Source organism: Salvelinus sp. IW2-2015, linkage group LG4q.2, assembly GCF_002910315.2.
Source record: "Salvelinus sp. IW2-2015 linkage group LG4q.2, ASM291031v2, whole genome shotgun sequence".
Lineage (NCBI taxonomy): Eukaryota > Metazoa > Chordata > Actinopteri > Salmoniformes > Salmonidae > Salvelinus > Salvelinus sp. IW2-2015.
Window position 1 is genome coordinate 27516116 of NC_036843.1, and position 25187 is coordinate 27541302.

Sequence of the window (25187 nt, forward strand, 5' to 3'; positions counted from 1 at the left end):
TTTTGATTGAAAAGCAAAGATCTGTGCCTTTTCCTTGCTTTCTACGTATGTTTTAAGGAATCATATTAAGCAAGGAAAAAGTGAATATCATGTTTTAAGGAAACTTTGAATCAGAATTGTCTGACGTGACAGTGTTATTATCAACCAAAAAATTGCACAAAAAAAAATTTGCTTTTACTTTGTGGAATTAAATTGCTGGTTTTTATAGCTACATTTTATGTAAAATATATCTATTTGAAATATTTGTTATGTTGCAGATTCTCAATGTTGTGGTTTTAGCTTTTTGAACAAACGCATGAGTTTTTGCTATTGCACACATAGAGAAGTGTATAGATGTCTTTATATATTAGAAAAGTATGCTTTTATTGATGATGGTAAATATTTGTCTACTATTTATATGCTGTATATGGTCTCCACTTATGCAACAGTGTGTCGCACTGACCCAATGCTTATGAGATGCTTATGAAGTCATGTCATTGCATTATAACTTATGGCTTTAATCAATCGTTGTTCGTTATTCTGGCCTTTAAACCTTTATGAATTGAAATAAGCACTTTCATCCTATCTTTGATAACTGAATGAGAGGGTTATTAAGGAGAAATAAAAACAGTCATGTGCTCTAGTGTCACTTCAAACATTCCACTACTTTGAAGGGATTATTATCTGTGTGCACGTACAGGGCACATAAGTTTAACTCCTCTTTTATTTCAAGTGTGAATTCATTTTACTTAACAATTTTTTGGTAAAGAAGATGGGTGGGTTGAGTAGTTTGTAACGACCTGTAACGACGTACCTTGAAATTCAAATTTCCTTTACGTCCAATTTTAAACAATTTTTTCTTTTTCAGTGTTGAATTCACATGACTTTGTATGTGAATTGTAGATACAGAGATAAACGACTAAGATTATCTTTTCAGAGGTAAAAAATATTGGCTGCATTTTCCAATATGGAAGTTAACAGGAATGTTAGCAAAATTGACATTTTGACATTTACAGGTTCACCGTTGAGGTATGAGTTAGTGGACTGATTTGAAACACACAACTCCACATGCTTACATTACAAGCACGGTGTTATAATCAGCTTTACCTCTCACAAGAATGTCTGGGGTAGCTATCGCTGAACCCAGTCAATGTACATGCTGTCTGGGGTCATACTGTAAGGTATGTACCATATAGCTACAGGGTTATGTTATGTGTGTATTCAGGTGGGGGAATAGAAATTCTTGCAACCAATAGATATGACTTTCTGTTGGATTTCATTTGACTGCAGATTATCAGTTTGTATCATCTCTCCCTCTCCTGCTACTGAACAGAACTACACTGAGTATACAAAACATTAGGAACACCTTCCTAATATTAAGATGCACCCCCCTTTTGTCCTCAGAAAAATTAAATTATTCGGGACATGGTCTCTTCAAGGCGTTGAAAGTGTTCCACAGGGATGCTGGCCCATGTTGACTCCAATGCTTCCCACAGTTGTGTCGAGTTGGCTGGATGTCCTTTGGATGGTGGACCATTCTCGATACACACGGGAAACTATTGAGCGTGAAAAACCCAGCAGCTTTGCAGTTCTTGACACAAACCAGTACACCTGGCACTTACTACAATACCCCGTTCAAAGGCGCTTAAATATTTTGTCTTCCCCATTCACTCTCTGAAAGGCACATACACAATCCATGTCTCAATTGTCTCAAGGCTTAAACATCCTTCTTTAACCCGTCTCCTCCCCTTCATCTAAACTGATTCAAGTGGATTTAACAGGTGACATCAATAAGGGATCATAGCTTTCACCTGGATTCACCTGGTCAGTCTATGTCATGGAAAGAGCAGGTGTTCTTAATGTTTTGTATACCCAAGTGTATTTTCTGTTGCAGAGTATCGTCTGTGTTTTATTCCACTATGTCATATCTATTGAACTGTGCTTCTCGTGTTCTTTAGTAAAGTCTGTGTTAAATCACAGATCCTTTACCCATCACATATTGAAGCAGAAGCTCTGTGGATGATTACATTGACATTTTAGTCATTTAGCAGAGGCTCTTATTGGTGCAATTAACAGTTAGGGCATTTATCTTAAGGTACCTAGGTGAGACAACCACATATCACATGGCAGATAATTCCCTTGTTTAGTTATTCACATCATTTCAGGACAGTTCTTCTATTTGTGTCTTAATGTTGGAGCTTGTTTGTTATTGTGTGCTATACTTTTGATAAATTAATTTTAAATGGTTTTTAAATGAATATACATCGTTCTCAATCATTTATGAATGTTTACTGCAGATTATTTTGAACAGGGAATACCGAGTATTAATAACATGATCAGTAATTTATCTCCTTAAAGCTTTACCTTTGTGCTTGTTGATAATGAATGTCCAAAACCATCTACATAATCTATCGCATAATCTACAGTTGTTTAGGATTAGAGCAAACCCAGTGAGGTTTCAGATTATATCATACTCCCTCGGAGGGAGAACGATAGAATAGAGCGATAGAGAGATTCATGTTTCATATTCTACTGACATCCTCTGGTGAGGAATAGTCACTGCAGACAGCGCTTACTCTGAGAAAGGGGCGGACTTGCACCTAAATACAATCATTTCTAATCCATCCACTGTTACTAAGCACGCCCTGATCAATTATACAATGAATTTTGTGTGTATATTAGTTATAAAATGTCTCAGCTCTCTATGAATTCAGTTGCTGGTTGCTGCAGAGTGAGTAAACGATGGTTGCTGGTTGCTGCAGAGTGAGTAAACGATGGTTGCTGGTTGCTGCAGAGTGAGTAAGACGATGGTTGCTGGTTTGCTGAGCAGAGTGAGTAAACGATGGTTGCTGTTGCTGCAGAGTGAGTAAACAGTGGTTGCTGGTTGCTGCAGAGTGAGTAAACGATGGTTGCTGGTTGCTGCAGAGTGAGTAAACGATGGTTGCTGGTTGCTGCAGAGTGAGTAAACGATGGTTGCTGGTTGCTGCAGAGTGAGTAAACGATGGATGCTGGTGCTGCAGAGTGAGAAAAACGATGGTTGCGTGTTGCTGCAGAGTGAGTAAACGATGGTTGCTGGTTGCTGCAGAGTGAGTAAACACGATGGATTGCTGGTTGCTGCAGAGTGAGGCAAAACGATGGTTGCTGGTTGTCTCATGTATAGAGCTAAATTGTACTGTTGCAAAGTCCTTAAAGTGTCTTGGTCAATATCAATCTGACTCTTGTCTTTAGGTCATTACAATCTTGGAAGCATAAGTTGTGTGGGTTTCATTGTGAGTCGTCCTCATCAAGGAAAGACATTTATACGTTCCCCTGTCTCTCTCTCTCTTGGTGTCAGTATGTCCCCTGTTCTCTCTCTATTGGTGTCAGTATGTTCCCCTGTTCTCCTCTCTATTGGTGTCAGTATGTCCCCTGTCTCTCTCTCTATTGTGTCAGTAGTTCCTTGTCTCTCTCTCTATTGGTGTCAGTATGTCCCCCTGTTTCTCTCTCTCTATTGGTGTCAGTATGTCCCCTGTCTCTCTCTCCATTGGTGTCAGTATGTTCCCATGTCTCTCTCTCCATTGTGTCAGTATGCCTCCCTGTCTCCTCTCCATTGGTGTCGATGTTGTTTCCCCTGTCTCCTCTCTCTATTGGTGTCAGTATTCCCTGTTCTCCTCTATTGGTCCAGTTGTTCCCTGTCCTCTCTCTATTGGTGTCAGTATGTTCCCCTGTCTCTCTCCTTATTGGTGTCAGTATGTTCCCCTGTCTCTCTCTCTATGGTGTCAGTATGTTCCCCGTCTCTCTCTCTATTGTGTCAGTGTGTTCCCCTGTTTCTCTCTCTCTATTGGTGTCAGTGTGTTCCCTGTTTCCTCTCTCTTATTGTGTCAGTGGGTTCCCCTGTCTCTCTCTCTCTATTGGTGTCAGTATGTTCCCATGTCTCTTTCTCTATTGGTGTCAGTGTGTTCCCCTGTTTCTCTCTCTCTTATTGGTGTCAGTATGTTCCCCTGTCTCTTCTCTCCTATTGGTGTCAGTGGGTTCCCCTGTCCCTCTCTCTCTATTGGTGTCAGTATGTTCCCCTGTCTCTCTCTCTCTATTGGTGTCAGTATGTTCCCGTCTCTCTCTCTCTATTGGTGTCAGTATGTCCCCCTGTCTCTCTCTCTATTGGTGTCAGTATGTTCCCTTGTCTCTTTTCTATTGGTGTCAGTATGTCCCCCTGTTTCTCTCTCTCTTTGGTGTCAGTATGTCCCCTGCTCTCTCTCCATTGGTGTCAGTATGTTCCCATGTCTCTCTCTCCATTGGTGTCAGTATGTCCCCTGTCTCTCTCTCATTGGTGTCAGTGTGTCCCTGCTCTCTCTCTATGGTGTCAGTATGTTCCCCTGTCTCTCTCTCTATTGGTGTCAGTATGTTCCCCTGTCTCTCTCTCTATTGGTGTCAGTATGTTCCCCTGTCTCTCTCTCTATTGGTGTCAGTATGTTCCCCTGTCTCTCTCTCTATTGGTGTCAGTATGTTCCCCTGTCTCTCTCTCTATTGGTGTCAGTGTGTTCCCCTGTTTCTCTCTCTCTATTGGTGTCAGTGTGTTCCCCTGTTTCTTCTCTCTATTGTGCAGTGGGTTCCCTGCTCTCTCTCTCTATTGGTGTCAGTATGTTCCATGCTCCTCTCTATTGGTGTCAGTGTGTTCCCCTGTTTCTCTCTCTCTATTGGTGTCAGTATGTTCCCCTGTCTCTCTCCTCTATTGGTGTCAGTGGTTCCCCTGTCCCTCTCTCTCTATTGGTGTCAGTATGTTCCCCTGTCTCTCTCTCTCTATTGGTGTCAGTATGTTCCCCTGTCTCTCTCTCTCTATTGGTGTCAGTATGTTCCATGTCTCTTTCTCTATTGGTGTCAGTGTGTTCCCTGTTTCTCTCTCTCTATTGGTGTCAGTGGTTCCCCTGTCCCTCTCTCTCTATTGGTGTCAGTATGTTCCCTGTCTCTCTCTCTCTATTGGTGTCAGTATGTTCCCCTGTCTCTCTCTCTCTATTGGTGTCAGTGGGTTCCACTGTTTTCTCTCTCTATTGGTGTCAGTGGTTCCCCTGTCTCTCTCTCTCTATTGGTGTCAGTATGTTCCCATGTCACTCTTCTCTATTGGTGTCAGTGTGTTCCCCTGTTTCTCTCTCTCTATTGTGTCAGTATGTTCCCCTGTTCTCTCTCTCTCTATTGGTGTCAGTGGGTTCCCCTGTCCCTCTCTCTCTATTGGTGCAGTATGTTCCCCTGTCTCTCTCTCTCTATTGGTGTCAGTATGTTCCCATGTCTCTTCTCTATTGGTGTCAGTATGTTCCCCTGTTCTTCTCTCTCTATTGGTGTCAGTGGGTTCCCCTGTTTCTCTCTCTCTATTGGTGTCAGTGGGTTCCCCTGTTTCTCTCTCTCTATTGTGTCAGTGGTTCCCCTGTCCCTCTCTCTCTATTGGTGTCAGTATGTTCCCCTGTCTCTCTCTCTCTATTGTGTCAGTAATGTTACATGTCCCTCTCTCTGTGTTGGTGTCAGTATGTTCCCCATGTCCCTCTCTCTGTGTTGGTGTCAGTATGTTCCCCTGTCTCTCTCTCTCTGTTGGTGTCAGTATGTTCCCATGTCCTCTCTCTGTGTTGGTGTCATTTATGTTCCTCTTGTCTCTCTCTCTTCTCTCTCTATTGGTGTCAGTATGTTACCATGTCCCTCTCTCTGTGTTGGTGTCAGTAGGTTCCCCTGTCTCTCTCTCTGTGTTGGTGTCAGTATGTTCCCATGTCTCTCTCTCTGTGTTGGTGTCAGTAGTTCCCATGTCTCTCTCTCTGTGTTGGTGTCAGTATGTTCCCATGTCTCTCTCTCTGTGTTGGTGTCAGTATGTTCCCATGTCCCTCTCTCTGTGTTGGTGTCATTATGTTCCTTGTCTCTCTCTCTCTCTCTATTGGTGTCAGTATGTTACATGTCCCTCTCTCTGTGTTGGTGTCAGTAGGTTCCCCTGTCTCTCTCTCTGTGTTGGTGTCAGTATGTTCCCATGTTCTCTCTTCTGTGTTGGTGTCAGTATGTTCCCATGTCTCTCTCTCTGTTTGGTGTCGTATGTTCCCATGTCTCTCTCTCTCTGTTGGTGTCAGTATGTTCCCATGTCCCTCTCTCTGTGTTGGTGTCAGTATGTTCCCATGTCTCTCTCTCTCTGTGTTGGTGTCAGTATGTTACCATGTCCCTCTCTCTGTGTTGGTGTCAGTATGTTCCCATGTCCCTCTCTCTGTGTTGGTGTCAGTAGGTTCCCCTGTCTCTCTCTCTGTGTTGGTGTCAGTATGTTCCTCTTTCTCTCTCTGTTGGTGTCATTATGTTCCCCTGTCTCTCTCTCTATTTGTTGTCAGTATGTTCCCCTGTCTCTCTCTCTCTCTCTATTGGTGTCAGTATGTTCCCCTGTCTCCTCTCTCTCTCTCTCTCTCTCTCTCTCTCTCTCTTCTCTCTCTCTCTCTCTCTCCTCTTCTCTCTCTCTCTCTCTCTCTCTCTCTCTCTCTCTCTCTCTCTCTATTGTCAGTATGTTCCCCTGTCTCTCTTTCTTTCTCTCTGCTGTCTCTCTCTCTCTATTGGTGTCAGTATTTCCCTCTCTCTGTGTGTTGGTGTCAGTTGTGTCCCTGTCTCTCTTTCTCCTTGTTGGTGCAGTTGGTTCCCTGTCCTTCTCTCTGTGTTGGTGTCAGTTGTGTCCCTGTCCCTCTCTCTATGTTGGTGTCAGTTGTGTCCCTGTCTCTCTCTCTCTTGTTGGTGTCAGTGTGTTCCCCTGTCCTTCTCTCTGTGTTGGTGTCAGTTGTGTCCTGTCCCTCTCTTCTATGTTGGTGTCAGTTGTGTCCCTGTCTCTCTCTCTGTGTTGGTGTCAGTTGTGTCCCTGTCCCTCTCTCTGTGTTGGTGTCAGTTGTGTCCCTGTCCCTCTCTCTGTGTTGGTGTCATTAAGTTCCCCTGTCCTCTCTCTGTGTTGGTGTCATTAGTTCCCCTGTCCTTCTCTCTGTGTTGGTGTCAGTATGTTCCCTGTCTTTCTCTCTGTGTTGGTGTCAGTATGTTCCATGTCCCTCTCTCGTGTTGGTGTCAGTATGTTCCCATGTCCCTCTCTCTGTGTTGGTGTCAGTTATGTTCCCCTCCCTCTCTTGTGTTGGTGTCAGTTTTGTCCCTGTCCCTCTCTCTGTGTTGGTGTCATTAGTTCCCTGTCCTCTCTCCTGTGTTGGTGTCATTAGTTCCCCTGTCCTTCTCTCTGTGTTGGTGTCAGTATGTTCCCCTTTCTCTCGTGTTGGTGTCAGGTTGTGTCCCTGTCCCTCTCTCGTGTGTTGGTGTCAGTTGTGTCCCTGTCCCTCTTCTGTGTTGTGTCAGTATTTCCCTGTCTCTCTCTCTGTCTTCTCTCTCTGTGTTGGTGTCAGTTTGTGTCCCTGTCCCTCTCTCTGTGTTGGTGTCAGTATGTTCCCCTGTCTCTCTCTCTGTGTTGGTGTCAGTATGTTCCCCTGTCTCTCTGTGTTGGTGTCAGTTGTGTCCCTGTCCCCTCTCTCTGTGTTGGTGTCAGTTGTCTCCTGTCCCTCTCTCTGTGTTGGTGTCAGTATGTTCCCCTGTCTCTCTGTGTTGGTGTCAGTATGTCCCTGTCTCTCTGTGTTGGTGTCAGTGTGTCCCTGTCCTCTCTCTGTGTTGGTGTCAGTTGTGTCCCTGTCCCTCTCTCTGTGTTGGTGTCAGTATGTTCCCCTGTCTTCTCTCTGTGTTGGTTCACTTGTGTCCCTGTCCCTCTCTCTGTGTTGGTGTCAGTATGTTCCCTGTCTCTCTCTCTGTGTTGGTGTCAGTATGTTCCCTGTCTCTCTGTGTTGGTGTCAGTTGTGTCCCTGTCCCTCCTCTTGTTGGTGTCAGTTGTTCCCTGTCCCTCTCTCTGTGTTGGCTGTAGTTGTTCCCCTGCTCTCTCGTGTTGGTGTCAGTTATGTTCCCCTGTCTCTCTGTGTTCGGTGTCAGTTGTGTCCTGTCCCTCTCTCTGTGTTGGTGTCAGTTGTGTCCCTGTCCCTCTCTCTGTGTTTGGTGTCAGTTGTGTCCCTGTCCCTCTCTCTGTGTTGCGTGTCAGTTATGTGTCCCTGTCCCTCTCTCTGTGTTTGGTGTCAGTATGTTCCCCTGTCTCTGTTGGTTGGTGTCAGGTTGTCCCCTGTCCCTCTCTGTGTTGCGGTCAGTCTGGCTTCCTGTCTCTCTCGGTGTGGTGTCCAGTTGTGTCCCTGTCCCTCTCTCTGTGTTGGTGTCAGTATGTTCCCCTGCTCTCTCGGTTGTGTAGTCTGTCCCTGTCTCTCTTGTTGGTGTCAGTTGTGGTCTCCTGTCCCTCTCTCTGTGTTGGTGTCAGTTGTGTCCCTGGGGTTTATTTTGAGGTCTTATCACAGCTGTTCTATATGTGGGAAAGACCCCCCACCCCCTCTCTCTCGCTCTTTTCCTCCTTCTCACTTCTCCTTTTCTTTCTCATATACCCAGGACCTTCTGGTAAGAATCAGTTCAATATCTCGTATGCATTTTGTGTTTTGGGTGATGTAGACAGAAATTTTATCATGGGTATATGTTTCCTGTCTTCTTGTGGCATTGTAGGGATTGTTTGAAAAGTATTTTGGATAAGCTATTTTTATATTTGGAATGGGTAACAGGTTTGTCATATTGGTGAAGTAGTGTACAGTTTGTGTTACGGTGGACCACTTGTTTTTTGTCATTTTTATGTGAACTTGTCAATTACAATATCGGGATACTGTTGAATCAGATTAGTGTTCGGTTCCAAAAGTCTTTCTTAGAATGGATTAGGCAGGCTGCTTGGAGGTTGATGTCCTATCACACAACTCTATCTGAAAGATTCATTAGAAATACATACACATGCAAAAGTGGCCCATTTTTAGACAAGAAGCTGTGGAATATAGTATTACAATAAAAATAGATGTGTTACTTCTTCTGGGTATAATGCAACTCCAACTCTGTTGTGTAGTCACTGTTCTGGGTATTTCAAGTGCTGGTATTAGTTTCATCAATCCATATACTACTACAATTTACACCAACAAAAGTGAGGTTTTGAAATAAGTAAATAACATGACCATATTAAGAAGTTCCTAAAATAGCATGTGTGCCCAGAACAGGTGGTAAGTACTCTGACAGCTCAGCTCTGCCTGTGAAAGCACTGAGCAGCGGGAAGTGGAGAATGAGTAGAGGCTTTGCACCCAGGCAGCAGACTAATTATATGCACATAAACAGGCCACAGTCAAGCTCCACCAACCAGACTTCAGTTGATATATTATAAGTTGTGAATCTGATTGACTATGTCATTTAGGGTCATTCAATAGATACAAATCAAGAGAAAACAGTTATAATAATATTGGAAAAGATTATGTTAAAGCTATTCTGTTCAAGTTTGGATTGACCTTGGCTTGAATGTTTTCCCCTTATACAGTAGTATAATAGTAGAAGTATATTAGTATACACTGAGTGGACAAAACATTAGGAACACCTGCTCTTTCCATGATATAGACTGACCAAGTGAATCCAGGTGAAAGCTATGATCCCTTATTGATGTCACTTGTTAAATCCACTTCAATCAGTGTAGATGAAGGATGAGGAGACAGGTTAAAGAAGGATTTTTAAGCCTTGAGACAACTGAGACATGGATTGTGTGTGTGTCTCATTCAGAGGGTGAATGGGGAAGACAAAATATTTAAGTGCCTTTGAACAGGGTATTGTAGTAGCTGCCAGGTGCACCGGTTTGTGTCAAGAACTAGAACTTTCTGTCAAGAACTTTCGACACCTTATAGAGTCCATGCCCAACTATTTAAGGCTGTTCTGAGGGCAAAAGGAGGGTGCAACTCAATATTAGGAAGGTGTCCCTAATGTTTTGTACACTCAGAGTATTTTATTGCTTTTATTACCCGAGCATGAGGAACCAATCGGGGGATTTGCATTGTGAGTGTGTGTAATAGCGCATAGTCTCTAGGTCTTGTCTCATTAATGACCATCCTTCATGGAAACATTGAACTAGAATATAACCACATTAGTTTGAGTCATTCTAATACTATGCTGTATCATTCTCTCTCGTTGCTAGCCTATCAGAATGGAGACTTGTCAGGTGAATGGCCAGGGGGAGCCAGCCCAGGGTCAGGTGGACTTGACAGAGGACCTGAGCAAGCAGCTAGAGGACATTATCAGTACCTACCAGGAGGCCAGTGAGGAGCCCACGGAGCAGGAGGAGGTGGAAGAGGAGGCGCTGAAGGAGCAGGTCACGAAGAAGAGCTCCGCCAAGGACCAGAAACTGGAGAAGAAGATGCTCAAAAGCCTTGGTGGGTTCTTTTCTTCTTCTTCTTTGGTTCTATTCAGCATCAATAGTTCTAGTGTTACAGTGTATCAATAGTTCTAGTGTTACGGTGTATCAATAGTTCTAGTGTTACGGTGTATCAATAGTTCTAGTGTTACGGTGTATCAATAGTTCTAGTGTTAGGTGTAATACAATATGTACCTAGTGTTAGGTGTATCAATAGTTCTAGTGTTACGGTGTATCAAGTAGTTTTAGTGTTACGGTGTATTCAATAGTTCTAGTGTTTACGGTGTATCAATAGTTCTAGTGTTACGGTGTTAATCAATAGTTTTTGTGTTATGTTATTACTGTACTATAACGTGATCTCTATTCAGGTAGAGGCCATGCTATTGATGCAGAGTTTGAACAAGCTCGGCACTCCAGAGCAGAAACTGGAGGCCATCATCAGAAACATGCTGAGCTGGTGAGCGGAGCGTGCTGATCCATGAGGCAGTGTTGATCCATGCTTCAGAGTTAGTGCTGATCCATGAGGCAGTGCTGATCCATACCCAGAGGTAGTGTTGATCCATGAGGTAGTGTTGATCCATGAGGAGTGCTGATCCATGAGGTAGTGCTGATCCATGAGGCAGTGTGATCCATGATTAGTGCTGACCATGAGTTAGTGCTGATCCATGAGGCAGTGCTGATCCATGAGTTAGTGCTGATCCATGAGTTAGTGCTGATCCATGAGGCAGGCTAATCCATGAGGCAGTGTTGATCCATGAGGCAGTGTTGATCCATGAGGCAGTGCTGATCCATGCTTCAGAGTTAGTGCTGATCCATGAGGTAGTGTTGATCCATGCCCCAGAGGCAGTGCTGATCCATGAGGTAGTGTTGATCCATGCCCAGAGGTAGTGCTGATCCATGAGGTAGTGTGATCAATGAGGTAGTGCTGATCCATGAGGAGTGCTGATCCATGGTGCTGATCCATGAGTTAGTGCTGATCCAGTGAGTTATGCTGATCCATGAGGCAGTGCTGATCCATGAGCGTGCTGACGATGCTGATCATGAGGCAGTGCTGATCAATGAGGCAGTGTTGATCCATGAGGCAGTGTTGATCCATGAGGCAGTGCTGATCCATGCTTCAGAGTTAGTGCTGATCCATGAGGTAGTGTTGATCCATGCCCAGAGGTAGGGCAGATCCATGAGTTAGTGTTGATCCATGAGGCAGTGCTGATCCATGAGGCAGTGCTGATCCCATGAGGCAGTGCTGATCCATGAGGCAGTGTTGATCCATGAGGTAGTGCTGAACCATGAGTGCTGATCCATGAGCAGTGCTGATCCATGAGGCAGTGCTGATCCATGAGGCAGTGCTGATCCATGAGGCAGTGCTGATCCATGAGGCAGTGTTGATCCATGAGCAGTGCTGATCCATGAGGCAGTGTTGATCATGAGGCAGTGCTGATCCATGAGGCATGTGTTGACCATGAAGGTAGTGTTGATCCATGCTTCAGAGTTAGTGCTGATGGAAAAAGTACCCAATTGTCATACTTGAGTAAAAGTAAACTAATATACTTGAGTAAAAGTCTAAAAGTATTTGTTTTTAAATATACTTAAGTAGCAAAAGTAAATGTAATTGCTAAAATATACTTGCGTATCAAAAGTAAAAGTAAAAGTATAAATCATTTCACGTTCCTTGTATTAAGCAAACCAGACGGCACCATTTTCTTGTTGATTTTTAATTTATGCATAGCCAGCGGCACGTTGAAACACTCAGACGTCATTTACAACCGAGGCATGTGTTTGTGAGTCCGCCAGAAAAGAGGCAGTAGGGATGTTCTCTTGATAAGTGTGTCAATTAGACCTGCTAAGCATATCAAATTGTAACAAGTACTTTTGGGTGTCAGGGAAAATGTATTGAGTACAAAGTACACAATTTGTCAGAAAGTAAAAGTTGTCAATAAGATAAATAGTAAAGTAAAGTACAGATACCAAAAACGAATTAAGTAGTACTTTAAAGTATGTTTACCTAAGTACTTTACACCACTTCCCAGAGTAGTGTTGATCCATGCCCCAGAGGTAGCGTTGATCCATGCCCCAGAGGTAGTGTTGATCAGACCCCAGAGGTAGTGTTGATCCAGACCCCAGAGGTAGTGCTGATCCAGACCCCAGAGGTAGTGTTGATCCAGACCCGAGGTAGTGTTGACCAGACCCCGAGGTAGTGTTGATCCAGACCCAGAGGTAGTGTTGATCCAGACCCCAGAGGTAGTGTTGATTCAGACCCCAGAGGTATGTTGATCCAGACCCCAGAGGTAGTGTTGATCCAGACCCCAGAGGTAGTGCTGATCCATGCCCCAGAGGTAGTGTTGATCCATGCCCAGAGGTAGTGTTGATCACCCCAGAGGTAGTGCTGATCCATGCCCCAGAGGTAGTGTTGATCCATGCCCCAGAGTTAGTGCTGATCCATGCCCCAGAGGTAGTGTTGATCCATGCTCCAGAGGTAGTGCTGATCCAGACCCCAGAGGTAGTGCTGATCCATGCCCCAGAGGTAGTGTGCTGATCCATCCCCAGAGGTAGTGCTGATCCAGACCCCAGAGGTAGTGCTTGATCCATGCTCAGAGGTAGTGCTGATCCATGCCCCAGAGGTAGTGCTGTCATGCCCCAGAGGTAGTGTTGATCCATGCCCCAGAGGTAGTGTTGATCCAGACCCAGAGGTAGTGTTGATCCATACCCCAGAGGTAGTGCTGATCCATACCCCAGAGGTAGTGTTGATCCATGCCCCAGAGGTAGTGCTGATCCAGACCCAGAGGTAGTGCTGATCCATGCCGAGGTAGTGTTGATCCAGGCCTCAGAGGTAGTGCTGATCCAGACCCCAGAGGTAGGTTGATCCATACCCCAGAGGTAGTGCTGATCCATGCCCAAGAGGAGTGTTGATCCATACCCCAGAGGTAGTGCTGATCCAGACCCCAGAGGTAGTGTTGATCCAGGCCCACGAGGTAGTGCTGATCCAGACCCAGAGGTAGTGTTGATCCATGCCCCAGAGGTAGTGCTGATCCAGAGCTAGTGCTGATCCATGCCTCAGAGGTAGTGTGATCCATTCCCCAGAGGTAGTGCTGATCCAGACCCCAGAGGTAGTGCTGATCCATGCCCCAGGTAGTGTTGATCCATACCCCAGAGGTAGTGCTGATCCATGCCTCAGAGGTAGTGTTTGATCCATTCCCCAGAGTAGTGCTGATCCAGACCCCAGAGGTAGTGCTGATCCATGCCCCAGAGTTATGTGCTGATCCATGCCCCAGAGTAGTGCTGATCAGTGCAGATGTAGTGTTGATCCAGACCCCAGAGGTAGTGCTGATCGACCCAGAGAGAGGTAGTGCTGATCCATGCCCCAGAGGTAGTGCTGATCCAGACCCGGTAGTGTTGATCCATGCCCCAGAGGTAGTGCTGATCCATGCCCCAGAGGTAGTGTTGATCCATGCTCCAGAGGTAGTGCTGATCCAGACCCAGAGGTAGTGCTGATCCATGCCCCAGAGGTAGTGCTGATCCATGCCCCAGAGGTAGTGCTGATCCAGACCCCAGAGGTAGTGCTGATCCATGCCCCAGAGGTAGTGCTGATCCATGCCCAGAGGTAGTGCTGATCCATGCCCCAGAGGTAGTGTTGATCCATGCCCAGAGGTAGTGTTGATCCAGACCCCAGAGGTAGTGTTGATGCCATACCCCAGAGGTAGTGCTGATCACATGCCCCAGAGGTAGTGTTGATCCATGCCCCAGAGGTAGTGCTGATCCAGACCCCAGAGGGTAGTGCTGATCCAGACCCAGAGGTGTGTTGATCCAGACCCCAGAGGTAGTGCTGATCCATGCCCCAGAGGTAGTGTTGATCCATACCCCAGAGGTAGTGTTGATCCAGGCCCAGAGGTAGTGCTGATCCAGACCCAGAGGTAGTGTGATCATGCCCCAGAGGTAGTGCTGATCCAGACCCCAGAGCTAGTGCTGATCCATGCCTCAGAGGTAGTGTTGATCCATTCCCCAGAGGTAGTGCTACCAGACCCCAGAGGTAGTGCTGATCCATGCCCCAGAGGTAGTGCTGATCCATACCCCAGAGGTAGTGCTGATCCATGCCTCAGAGGTAGTGTTGATCCATTCCCCAGAGGTAGTGCTGATCCAGACCCCAGAGGTAGTGCTGATCCATGCCCAGAGGTAGTGCTGATCCATACCCCAGAGGTAGTGCTGATCCATGCCGAGGTAGTGTTGATCCAGACCCCAGAGGTAGTGCTGATCCAGACCCCAGAGGTAGTGCTGATCCATGCCCAGAGGTAGTGCTGATCCAGACCCCAGAGGTAAGTGTTGATCCAGCCCAAGGTAGTGCTGATCATGCCCCAGAGGTAGTGTTGATCCATGCCCCAGAGGTAGTTTGATCCATGCCCCAGAGGTAGTGTTGATCCATGCCGCAGAGGTAGTGTTGATCCAGACCCAGAGGTAGTGCTGATCCATGCCCCGAGAGTAGTGTTGATCCATGCTCCAGAGGTAGTGTTGATCCATGCCGCAGAGGTAGTGTTGATCCAGACCCCAGAGGTAGTGCTGAGCCATGCCCCAGAGGTAGTGTTGATCATGCCTCAGAGGTAGTGTTGATCCATGCCCAGAGGTAGTGTTGATCCATGCCCCAGAGGTAGTGTTGATCCATGCCGCAGAGGTAGTGCTGATCCATGCCCCAGAGGTAGTGCTGATCCAGACCCCAGAGGTAGTGTTGATCCAGACCCCAGAGGTAGTGCTGATCCATGCCCCAGAGGTAGTGCTGATCCATGCCAGAGAGAAGATTTTGCCATTTTATAACTAATTTCATGCAATTCTACTCATTTTAACCATGGGATGGAGAGGAAAAGCTGCTGTTTTACAACACATTTCCTGCAATTCTGCACATTTTGCCAAAGGGTGGTGTCATGTCTTTACTATCGTTAAATGTGAAGACTGTTATTTCATCAAATCAATTCTCTATGTGTAATTATTATTTCGTGATTAAGCTAATCATGTAAACTTTCAGCAACTAGGAAGTCGGGGCACCAAGGCAAATGTTGATACTCTCTTCAGATATTTTCATATCTTATCAAGTACAGTCTTCTATTAATGATTATTAATCTTTAACTTCCGTCAGTCTCATTCCAAATGTCGTAAAATTGTTTTTGGGGATCTTCAATGCTGCAGAAATGTTTTGGTACCCTTCCCCAGATCTGTGCCTTGACACAATCCTGACTCTGAGCTCTACGGACAATTCATTCGACCTCATGCCTTGGTTTTTGCTCTGACATGCATTTTCAACTGTGGGATATTATATAGACAGGTGTGTCCCTTTCCAAATCATCTTTCCAAATCATGTCCAATCAATTGAATTTACCACAGGTGGATTCTAATCAAGTTATAGAAACATCTCAAGGATGATCAGTGGAAACAGGATGCACCTGAGCTCAATTTCGATTTTTTTTAGCAAAGGGTCGGAATACTGAAGTAAAAAAGGTATTTCTGTTTTTTATTTGCAAAAAATTCTAAAAAACTGTTTTCACTTTGTCATTATGGGGAATCATGCGTAGATTGATGAGGGAAAAAGGTCTGTAACGTAACAAAATGTGGAAAAAGTTAAGGGGTCTGAATACTTTCGGAATTCACTTTTTACTACATAGATTTGTTTTGTTTGTGAAGAGGAAAAGTGATGTATGTGTGTGTGTTCGTGTTTCCGTGTCTTTGTCTGTGTGTGTGTGTGTGTGTGTGTGTGTGTGTGTGTGTGTGTGTGTGTGTGTGTGTGTGTGTGTGTGTATATATATATATATATATATATAGCTGGATGAGCACCGGGGTGACCAGAAGCAGCTGAAGTTTCTGCAGAAGAAGCTTCTCCAGGTGATGAAAGAGAAGGACCAGCTCCAGAGTGAACACAGCAGGGCTGTTCTGGCCCGCAGCAAGTTGGAGTCCCTGTGTAGGGAGCTGCAGAGACACAACAAGACCCTCAAGGTGAGCCTCTCATTGTAGCATGATTTACACTACATGACACTACACTACAAAAGTATGTGGACACCTGCTCATTGAACATCTCATTCCAAAATCATGGGCATTAATATGGAGTTGGTCCTCCCTTTGCTGCTATAACAGCCTCCACTCTTCTGGGAAGGCGTTCCACTAGAGGTTGGAACATTGCTGCTGGGACTTGCTTCCATTCAGTCACAAGAAAATGAGTGAGGTTGGGCACTGATGTTGGGTGATTAGGCCTGGCTCGCAGTCGGCGTTCCAATTCATCCCAAAGGTGTTTGATAAGGTTGAGGTCAGGGCTCTGTGCAGGCCAGTCAAGTTCTTCCACACTGATCTCGACAAAGCATTTCTGTATGGACCTCGCTTTGTGCACGGGGGCATTGCTATGCTGAAACAGGAAAGGGCCTTCTCCAAACTGTTGCCACAAAGTTGCAAGCACAGAATCCTCCAGAATGTCATTGTATGCTGTAGTGTTAAGATTTCCCTTCCCTGGAACTAAGGGGCCTAGCCCAAACCATGAAAAACAGCCCCAGACCATTATTCTCCTGGCATCTGCCAAGCCCAGATTCGTCCGTCGGACTGCCAGATTGTGACGCGTAATTCATCAATCCAGAGAACGTGTTTCCACTGCGCCAGAGTCCAATGGCGGCGAGCTTTACACCACTCCAGCCGATGCTTGGCATTGCGCATGGTAATCTTAGGCTTGTGTGCGGCTGCTCGGCCATGGAAATTAATTTAATGGAGATCCCGACGAACAGTTCTTGTGCTGTTGTTGCTTCCAGAGGCAGCTTGGAATACGGTCGGGAGTGTTGCAATCGATGACAGACAATTTTTATGCGCTACGTGCTTCAGTACTCGGCAGTCCCGTTCTGTGAGCTTGTGTGGCCTACCACTTCGCGGCTGAGCCGTTGTTGCTCCTAGACGTTTCCACTTCACAATAACAGGACTTACAGTTGACCAGGGCAGCTCTAGCAGGAATGAAATTTGACCAACTGACTTGTTGGAAAGGTGGCATCCTATGACAGTGCTGTGTTGAAAGTCACTGAGCTCTTCAGGAAGTCCATTCTACTGCCAATGTTTTTCTATGGAGATTGCATGGCTGTGTGCTCGATTTTATACACCTGTCAACAACGGGTGTGGCTGAAATAGCCAAATCCACTAATTTGAAGGGGTATCCAAATACTTTTGTATATATAGTGTGCCTCAGTACCCATAACACTCTGTGTAACATGTCCAGGGTGAAGCTCTCCTCTCACTGACTAGTACCGCCAATCAGAATTGTATCAAATACTACTTTGAAATACCTGAACTGCTATTGGTTTACTTTGCCCTTTAAAATGGAACCAATGGATTAGCCTTGAATGTTCAAACTCCAAGCTAAATCAAGCGCATCTCAAATACTTTTACATATTTATTTGACCTGGGTCTGATGTAACAACCAGTGGCCCTCACTAAGTTAAAATTATATGGCAGGTGTAAGGTTAGTATGTGTATTAGTGTATTAGTATATTAGTATTGCACTACCTTTTGACCAGAGTCAAAGGTAGTGCAATACATAGGGAATAAGGTGCCATTGGGGACAAACCCTAATGGTGCATCATCCTGTATTCTGTGATTGTTCAGGAGGAGACCCTCCAGAGGTGTAGGGAGGACGACCTGAAGAGGAAGGACATCACCACTCACTTCCAGAGCACGCTAACGGACATCCAGGTCCAGATCGAGGAGCACAGTACCCGCAACACCAAGCTGTGTCAGGAGAACAGCGACCTGGCAGAGAAACTCAAGAGCCTCATCTCCCAGTACGACGCAAGAGAGGCGGTATGGAGCCCTGTTACAAACTCTCTGGATCTTGTAGTGCAGTTTAAACTGAATGTGTTTACTTACAGTACCGGTCAAATGTTTGGACACAGGTTTTTGCTTTATTTTTAAAATGTTATACATAGTAGAATAATAGTGAAGACATCAAAACTATGAAATGACACATATGGAATCATGTAGTAACCAAAAAAGTGTTAAACAAATCAAAATATATTTGAGATTTGAGATTCTTCAAAGTAGCCATCCTTTGCCTTGAAAACAGCTTTGCACACTCTTGGCATTCTCTCAACCAGCTTCATGAGGAATGCTTTTTCAACAGTCTTGAAGGAGTTCCCACATATTCTGAGCACTTGTTGGCTGCTTTTCCTTCATTCTGTGGTCCAACCCCTCCCGAACCATCTCAATTGGGTTGAGGTCGCATGATTGTGGAGGCCAGATCATCTGATGCAGCACTCCATCACTCTCCTTGGTAAAATAGCCCTTACATAGCCTGGAGGTGTGTTGGGTCATTGTCCTGTTGAAAAAACAAATGATAGTCCCACTAAGCGCAAACCAGATGGAATGGTGTATCGCTGCAGAATGCTGTGGTAGCCATGCTGGTTAAGTGTGCATTGAATTCTAAATAAATCACTGACAGTGTCACCAGCAAAGCACCCCCACACCATCACACCTCCTCTTCCATGCTTCATGGTGGGAACCACACATGCGGAGATCATCCGTTCACCTACTCTGCGTCTCACAAAGACACAACGGTTATAACCAAAAATCTCAAAAATTGACTCATCAGACCAAAGGACAGATTTCCACCATTCTAATGTCCATTGCTTGTGTTTCTTGGCCCAAGCAAGTCTCTTCTTCTTATTGGTGTCCTTTAGTAGTGGTTTCTTTGCAGCAATTCAACCAGGAAGGACTGATTCACGCAGTCTTCTCTGAACAGTTGATGTTGAGATGTGTCTGCTACTTCAACTCTGTAAAGCATTTATTTGGGCTGCAATCAGAGGTGCAGTTAACTCTAATGAACTTATCCTCTGCAGCAGAGGTAACTCTGGGTCTTCCTTTCCTGTGGCGGTCCTCATGAGAGCCAGTTTCATCATAGCGCTTGATGATTTTTGCGACTGCACTTGAAGAACATTTTCCACATTGACTGACCTTCATGTCTTCAAGTAATGATGGACTGTCGTTTCTCTTTGCTTATTTGAGCTGTTCTTGTCATAATATGGACTTTGTCTTTTACCAAATAGGGCTTTCTTCTGTTTACCACCCCTAATTTGTCACAACACAACTGATTGGCTCAATGCATTAAGAATGAAAGAAATTCCACAAATTAACCTAAAAAGGCACACCTGTTAATTGAAATGCATTCCTGGTGATTACTTCATGAAGCTGGTTGAGAGAATGCCAAGAGTGTGCAAAGCTGTCATCAAGGCAGATGGTGGCTACTTTGAAGAATCTCATATATAAAATATATTTTGATTTGTTTAAAAAAAAATGTTACTACATGATTCCATAGTTTTGATGTCTTCACTATTATTCTACAATGTAGAAAAATAGTTTAAAAAAAAGAAAATCCCTTGAATGAGTAGGTGTGTCCAAACTTTTGACTGGTACTGTCTATTAACACGCAATCACACATGTATTTTAAATAGCGTTTTTCATTACAATGATAATCTCAAAGATGCTTTAAAATAAAACAAATGTTACAATGTTAGTATTAAATTGTACACAACTTTTGTGTCTCTTTCTAACATCCATCGCACACACCTCACATCACACACACTTCACATCACACACATTTCACACACTTATATTCAATTCAATACTCAACTGAGATAGAAACCCATCATGATTGAACACAACAGGCCCATGCAACAATAGGGGTCACTGTGTGACAATATAAGCTTGCTCCTCCTTGAGTCAAGGGCCTGCTCAGTTGTTAATTTGTCTAATTTCTCATTATTGTTAGTGTCTGATGAGCTTAGATCGGTTATGGATGTCAAAGTTCACCTTTCAAGCAAGAATGATACCACTAAGAATACACCAATGATACAAACCAGCCCTTGCCACTCTTATACTGTGGAAACGTTGTGTAAAATGTGTAGTGTTTGTCTCAGTGAAAGTGATCCAATCTACCTCTTGTTACCTCACAGAACCTGGAAAAGGTGTTCAAACATAGAGACCTGCAGCAGAAGTTGTTGGAAACCAAACTTGAACAGGCAAACATGATCATTGCTGCGGGAGAGGAGAAGCACAAGCGAGAGAAAGACCACGTAAGTTAGCATCTTACAGCACTTGACTGACAATAGATTTGACACAATTTACAATATTTTATTTTCAGGTCATATTGACTATGAGAAGAGTTTCATCACATACAGTGTATTCATATACTGTCTATTATTGAAGATCAGTGCATGGAATGAGCTACACACATGAAAAAACATAATGGAAAATTTTTATTCATTGACAAGGCAAAGAATTCACAACTGATATATTTTCATTTGACATTTTTTGAAGTTGATAAATAAGGCTGCACGGTCGCAGGTGAAGGTGCAGATTCTGAAAGAACAAGAGGAAGGGATGCAGGCCCAGGTAAATGGAGACTGTTTCTTTATCTCTGTCTGTCTTCCCTCTCACTCTCTCCCACTCTGTCTCCGCTCTATCTCTCTCTGTCTGTCTCCCCTACCCTCTCTCTCTCTCTTTTTTACATACTGCTGCACAAACGTAACTTTCTAATTTCTCCCTCCAGATTTCCATGTACTCCGAAAAGTTTGATCAAATCCAGGGGACTGTGTCAAAGAGCAATGGAGTGTACGCCAGCTTCAGACAGGACATGGAGAAGGTAGCCAAAGTCTTACTCTCAGTGTTTATCCTATAGTGACGACCTTATGTATAATCTTATATGAGACCAATGGTGTTGCCATGGCACAAATACATTCCATTTATTTATACCATGGCATTGTTGAATACTAATATCTGATTGGCTCTAAGGGCATTCTAGAGCTTGCATTATTGAAGTGACAATGCCCGAGAAGCTGATGTTTGGAAGATATTGGCATGGGTTACCAACATATTCAAATAATAATTGACATATTTTCATTACAAACGTTATTTTTATGAATTTATTCATACTATTTCATCCAAAAGATATAGTCCCGACTCACAAATGTAGGTTTGTTACCAAAGCCGGCTGGTCGTTTGTTCTATCGGTACGGTTGTCAGAGACACGACCCAGTCGTTCAGTCTTTTTGTTCTGTATCTATGGACGGGACTCAGTCGTTTGTTCTAAATGTTACATTGCCATACTGGCTGGCAACGTTCTCATCCCTTGCTTGCTAGTTACTTACAGTCACGTAAAAAGTGCAGCCAGAAAAAAAGCTAAGTAGCTGCATTTGCATTTGTTTAAGCTGTTTTCTAGTGACATATATTTGGGTACCTCCATAACAATGAGATAATGAAGCGTGAATTCGGCTGGCATAGAAAATCTGCACACTTGTCTTGTTCAGGGGAGTTATCCAACAACACAGCTAACACAATCCCTTCAAACTGCTGGGAAGACTGCAAACTAGCTGCACTTTGTTTTGTTGAACCTTTTTTCAATTGACATTTCTTTGTTTATGTCCATAAATGAAGCCAGCTGATTCATGATTTTGACTGGCTGAGAAACGCTGCCTGCCTGTCTGTCTCGTCCCAACACGTTCATTACTATGGGACAGCTGTAGATCGAATTTGAATATTGAAACAATGTTGCAAAAGTCGGAAAGCAAGGTGTATACAAATTTCCGCTGTTGAAAACTAAATGTTAGTCTAAAAGAAATGTGAGATAATGTCTAGATGCTTTTTATAGTGGAGATCAAGTTTATAAATTCCCTGGCTGGGCTGATGAGACAGTGGATTGCGCAGTCAGATGCAACAGAGTAAATAGACATTTTAACATCATATATTTAACCGGTGGTAACTTGTGGAATAGACACCGGCTGGAATGTGTTTTCTTAATAAAAAAAATATCCAATTGGTAGTTACAGTCTTGTACCAACGCTGCAACTCCCCTACGGACTCGGGAGAGGCGAAGGTCGAGAGCCACGAGAGCCTCCGAAACATGACTCTGCCAAGCCACACTGCTTCTTGACTGCACCAATGTGTTGGAGGAAATACCGTACAACTGTTGTTGACCGAAGTCAGCATGCATGCACCAGGCTCACCATAAGGAGTCACTAGAGCGCAATGGGACAAGGAAATCCTGGCAGGCCAAACCTTCCCCTAAGCCGGACGACGCTGGGCCAATTGTGCGCCGCCTCATGGGTCTCCTGGTCACAGCCTGGAATCGAATCTGGGTCTGTAGTGCCTTACATGCTGACCACATCGCCCGCATCGCGTGCGAGCATTGCAAAAGAAGTGTACACATACATGTTATTCAATTATTGCACCCACTTGGTTCTATTTGTGACGCTTGATACGCGGCAAGTCCCGCCTCTCCCATCTCCTCATTGGTTTTTAAAGATTACTAGAAACAAACCCAGTTTATCCATTTATCTGTTTATTAATTGTCAGGGTAGAGGACCTTGTGCATTTCAGGTAAAATAACAACCCAGGTGAAATTACAACCCAATGTTTATATCCCAGAACAAATTAGCTAGCAACAGCAAGCTAGCTAGCTAAATTGCAATACATGTTTAATGCTTTAATGCTTTTCCACCTGTCCCCAAATGAATATAGTTGGTTCAGAGTTTGTTTTTGATATTTCAACCTGCGTGTCATGATCGAGTCTGGTGTGGGTGGGCAAAATCAATATGTGCGCGATGTGAGTGGTCTGGTCAGCATGTTAGACCCAGAGGCTGGAATGCAGTTTTAACCTTACAGCATTCAGGATTAGACCCACCCATTGTATAATACCCATTTTAAACTGGGTGGTTCGAGCCATGAATGCTGATTGGCTGATAGCGTGGTATATCAGACAGTATACCACGGGTATGACAACGCATTTATTTTTACTGCTCTAATTAGGTTGGTAACCAGTTTATAATAGTAATAAGGCACCTCAGGGCTTTGTGGTATATGGTCAATATACCACACCCTCTCGTGCCTTATTGCTTAAATAAAGCACGGTAGATGCACGGTAGGTGGCTATAGTTCATTCTTACATGTTCAATGTTTGAGCTGCTTTTGAAAGCAAAAGTCGAATTGAAAACATTATTGGCATTGTTGAATTCGATATTCATAATAGCAAGCTAGGACAGATGGTTTGGTTAGCCAAACTAGCAAGTCTGTTTGTTCGGTAACCAAGGCAACTGACCGTTACTGTTGTATCTAGTAAACTTGCTAGCTACTTCAGTTGATGTTTAACAGATTTCTACCTGCAAATGATCACATTTCTAGCTGCAAATGTGTTCAATTATAGCCATTGTATAACAGGGATAATCAACTCTGGGCTCTATGCGTTCTCTGGAAAATAATGCAACTCCGTGGAAGGTTGGTTGAACTCTGCAAGCGTGTCGTGGAACACACCTTCCACGTCCTTCATTATTTTCCATAGAGCGCATAGCCCCTTGTTGATTATCCCTTACTTTTCAATTGAACTGTCAATTTTTGTCTTGTAGATGTCCAAGAAGATGAGGAAGCTGGAGAAAGAGTCTATCCAATGGAAAAGCCGTTTCGAGGGCTGCAACAAGGCTCTTATCGATATGCTCACAGACGTAAGATACCATACACATTTCACCCATTTTTTGTAATACTCAGTGCTCTTTTACGTTCACCCTCTATCAAAGACATGAAAGACAAACAAGCAACAAAGACTTAAACATGACTGTAGATCTTCTTTGACTCATGGTGGAGATAGTGCCCGCGTACCAAATGGTACCCTATTCCCTGGTGCAGTGCACTAGTCTTGACCATAGCCATATTGGCTATAGACACCAGATAGGGTATAGGAGGACATTTGTGATGATGGCTATGATTTATCTTGATGAATCTCACCCTGTATCTTTTTACCCCATTCAGAAAACCTTGAAGGAGAAGGAGTTTGAGCTGTTCACCTTGAAGACTCGGAAGCTGGAGAAACTGTGCCGGGCACTGCAGGAGGAGAGGAACAGTCTCTCTCATAAGCTCCAGGAAGCCAATCCAGCGGCTGCCACCAGTGTAGCGGAGACAAAAGAGAAGGAGAATCCAGAGGTACCTGCTACTGAAAAGCCCAGTGAGACACCCTCTGAAAAACCCAGGGCTACTGAAACCTCTGTTCCTATAGAGACCCCCGCAGTCGTAACTCCTGCTACTAAAAATCCCGCTCCTGCAACCCCCCTGACCAGAGAGCTGGCTGACCTGAAGGCCCAGAAGGCCCGTCTACAGGAGATTCAAGTGTCCTTCACCCTTTCCAACGTCGTGCCGCCTGAGTTCTTTGACAACGAGGAAGAGGAGGAGACCACCACAGAGCCACATGGACAAACTGATGCCCCAGAGGCCAGTAACGAGGCAACCAAGGCCCCAGAGAAGAATCACATAGAGGGGTGTAACGGAGACAAGACGACAGAGGAGACCACTAGTCCATCTTCTTCTGCCGTAGCAGCTGAAGAAGACGAAGCCCAGGAGCAGAGAGATAGGGATATGGAGTCAGTTGACTAGACTGACTAAATTAAAGCCCAGTCTTTCAGGCACTGATGATGCAGCTTCTAGCCAACATAGATTAAATGATTATTATTGTACGTGATTACCAAATATGTTTACATACAATAAAATACATTGATTATTATTCACCACCAGCCTCTCTGTGAACAAGAAAAAGGAAGCTGAGGAACTATGGACGAGAAACTACCAGTAAGACATCTAGCATAGCTACCTTTCCTAATGAGAACCATTGACTTTGAACGTAAACACCTTTGTGAGATCAACTTTATTAGAGCCAATGCATTTAGTAATAATCAACTTTATCTCATTCATCACATTATATTAACCTTTGAACAGCACATACAGAAGTTACACAGATTATCTACTGTTATTGCTCTCTATCTCTCTCTACATGTAAGGAAATGCGGAATGCTGTTGAGGACTTTATACAGCTGGGAGTAGGCTGATATACAGTACCAGTCAAAAGTTTGGACACACTCATTCAAGTGTTTTTCTTTATTTTTAAAATGTTCTACATTGTAGAATAATAGTGAAGACATCAAAACTA

The 25187-nt window shown here is 44.3% G+C and overlaps 1 protein-coding gene across 1 annotated transcript; it reads left to right on the forward strand.

Annotated features, from left to right (window-relative positions):
* The first annotated feature begins 10599 nt into the window (after window positions 1-10599).
* On the forward strand, window positions 10600-24768 carry LOC111963082 (beta-taxilin-like). Its single transcript, XM_023986296.2, is given in 9 exon segments — window positions 10600-10660; window positions 10663-10682; window positions 16025-16195; window positions 17834-18028; window positions 20176-20295; window positions 20540-20614; window positions 20772-20864; window positions 23620-23715; window positions 24020-24768. Coding segments are annotated over 9 exon segments (1446 nt in total). The 5' UTR covers window positions 10600-10602; the 3' UTR covers window positions 24638-24768.
* The last annotated feature ends 419 nt before the right edge of the window (window positions 24769-25187 follow it).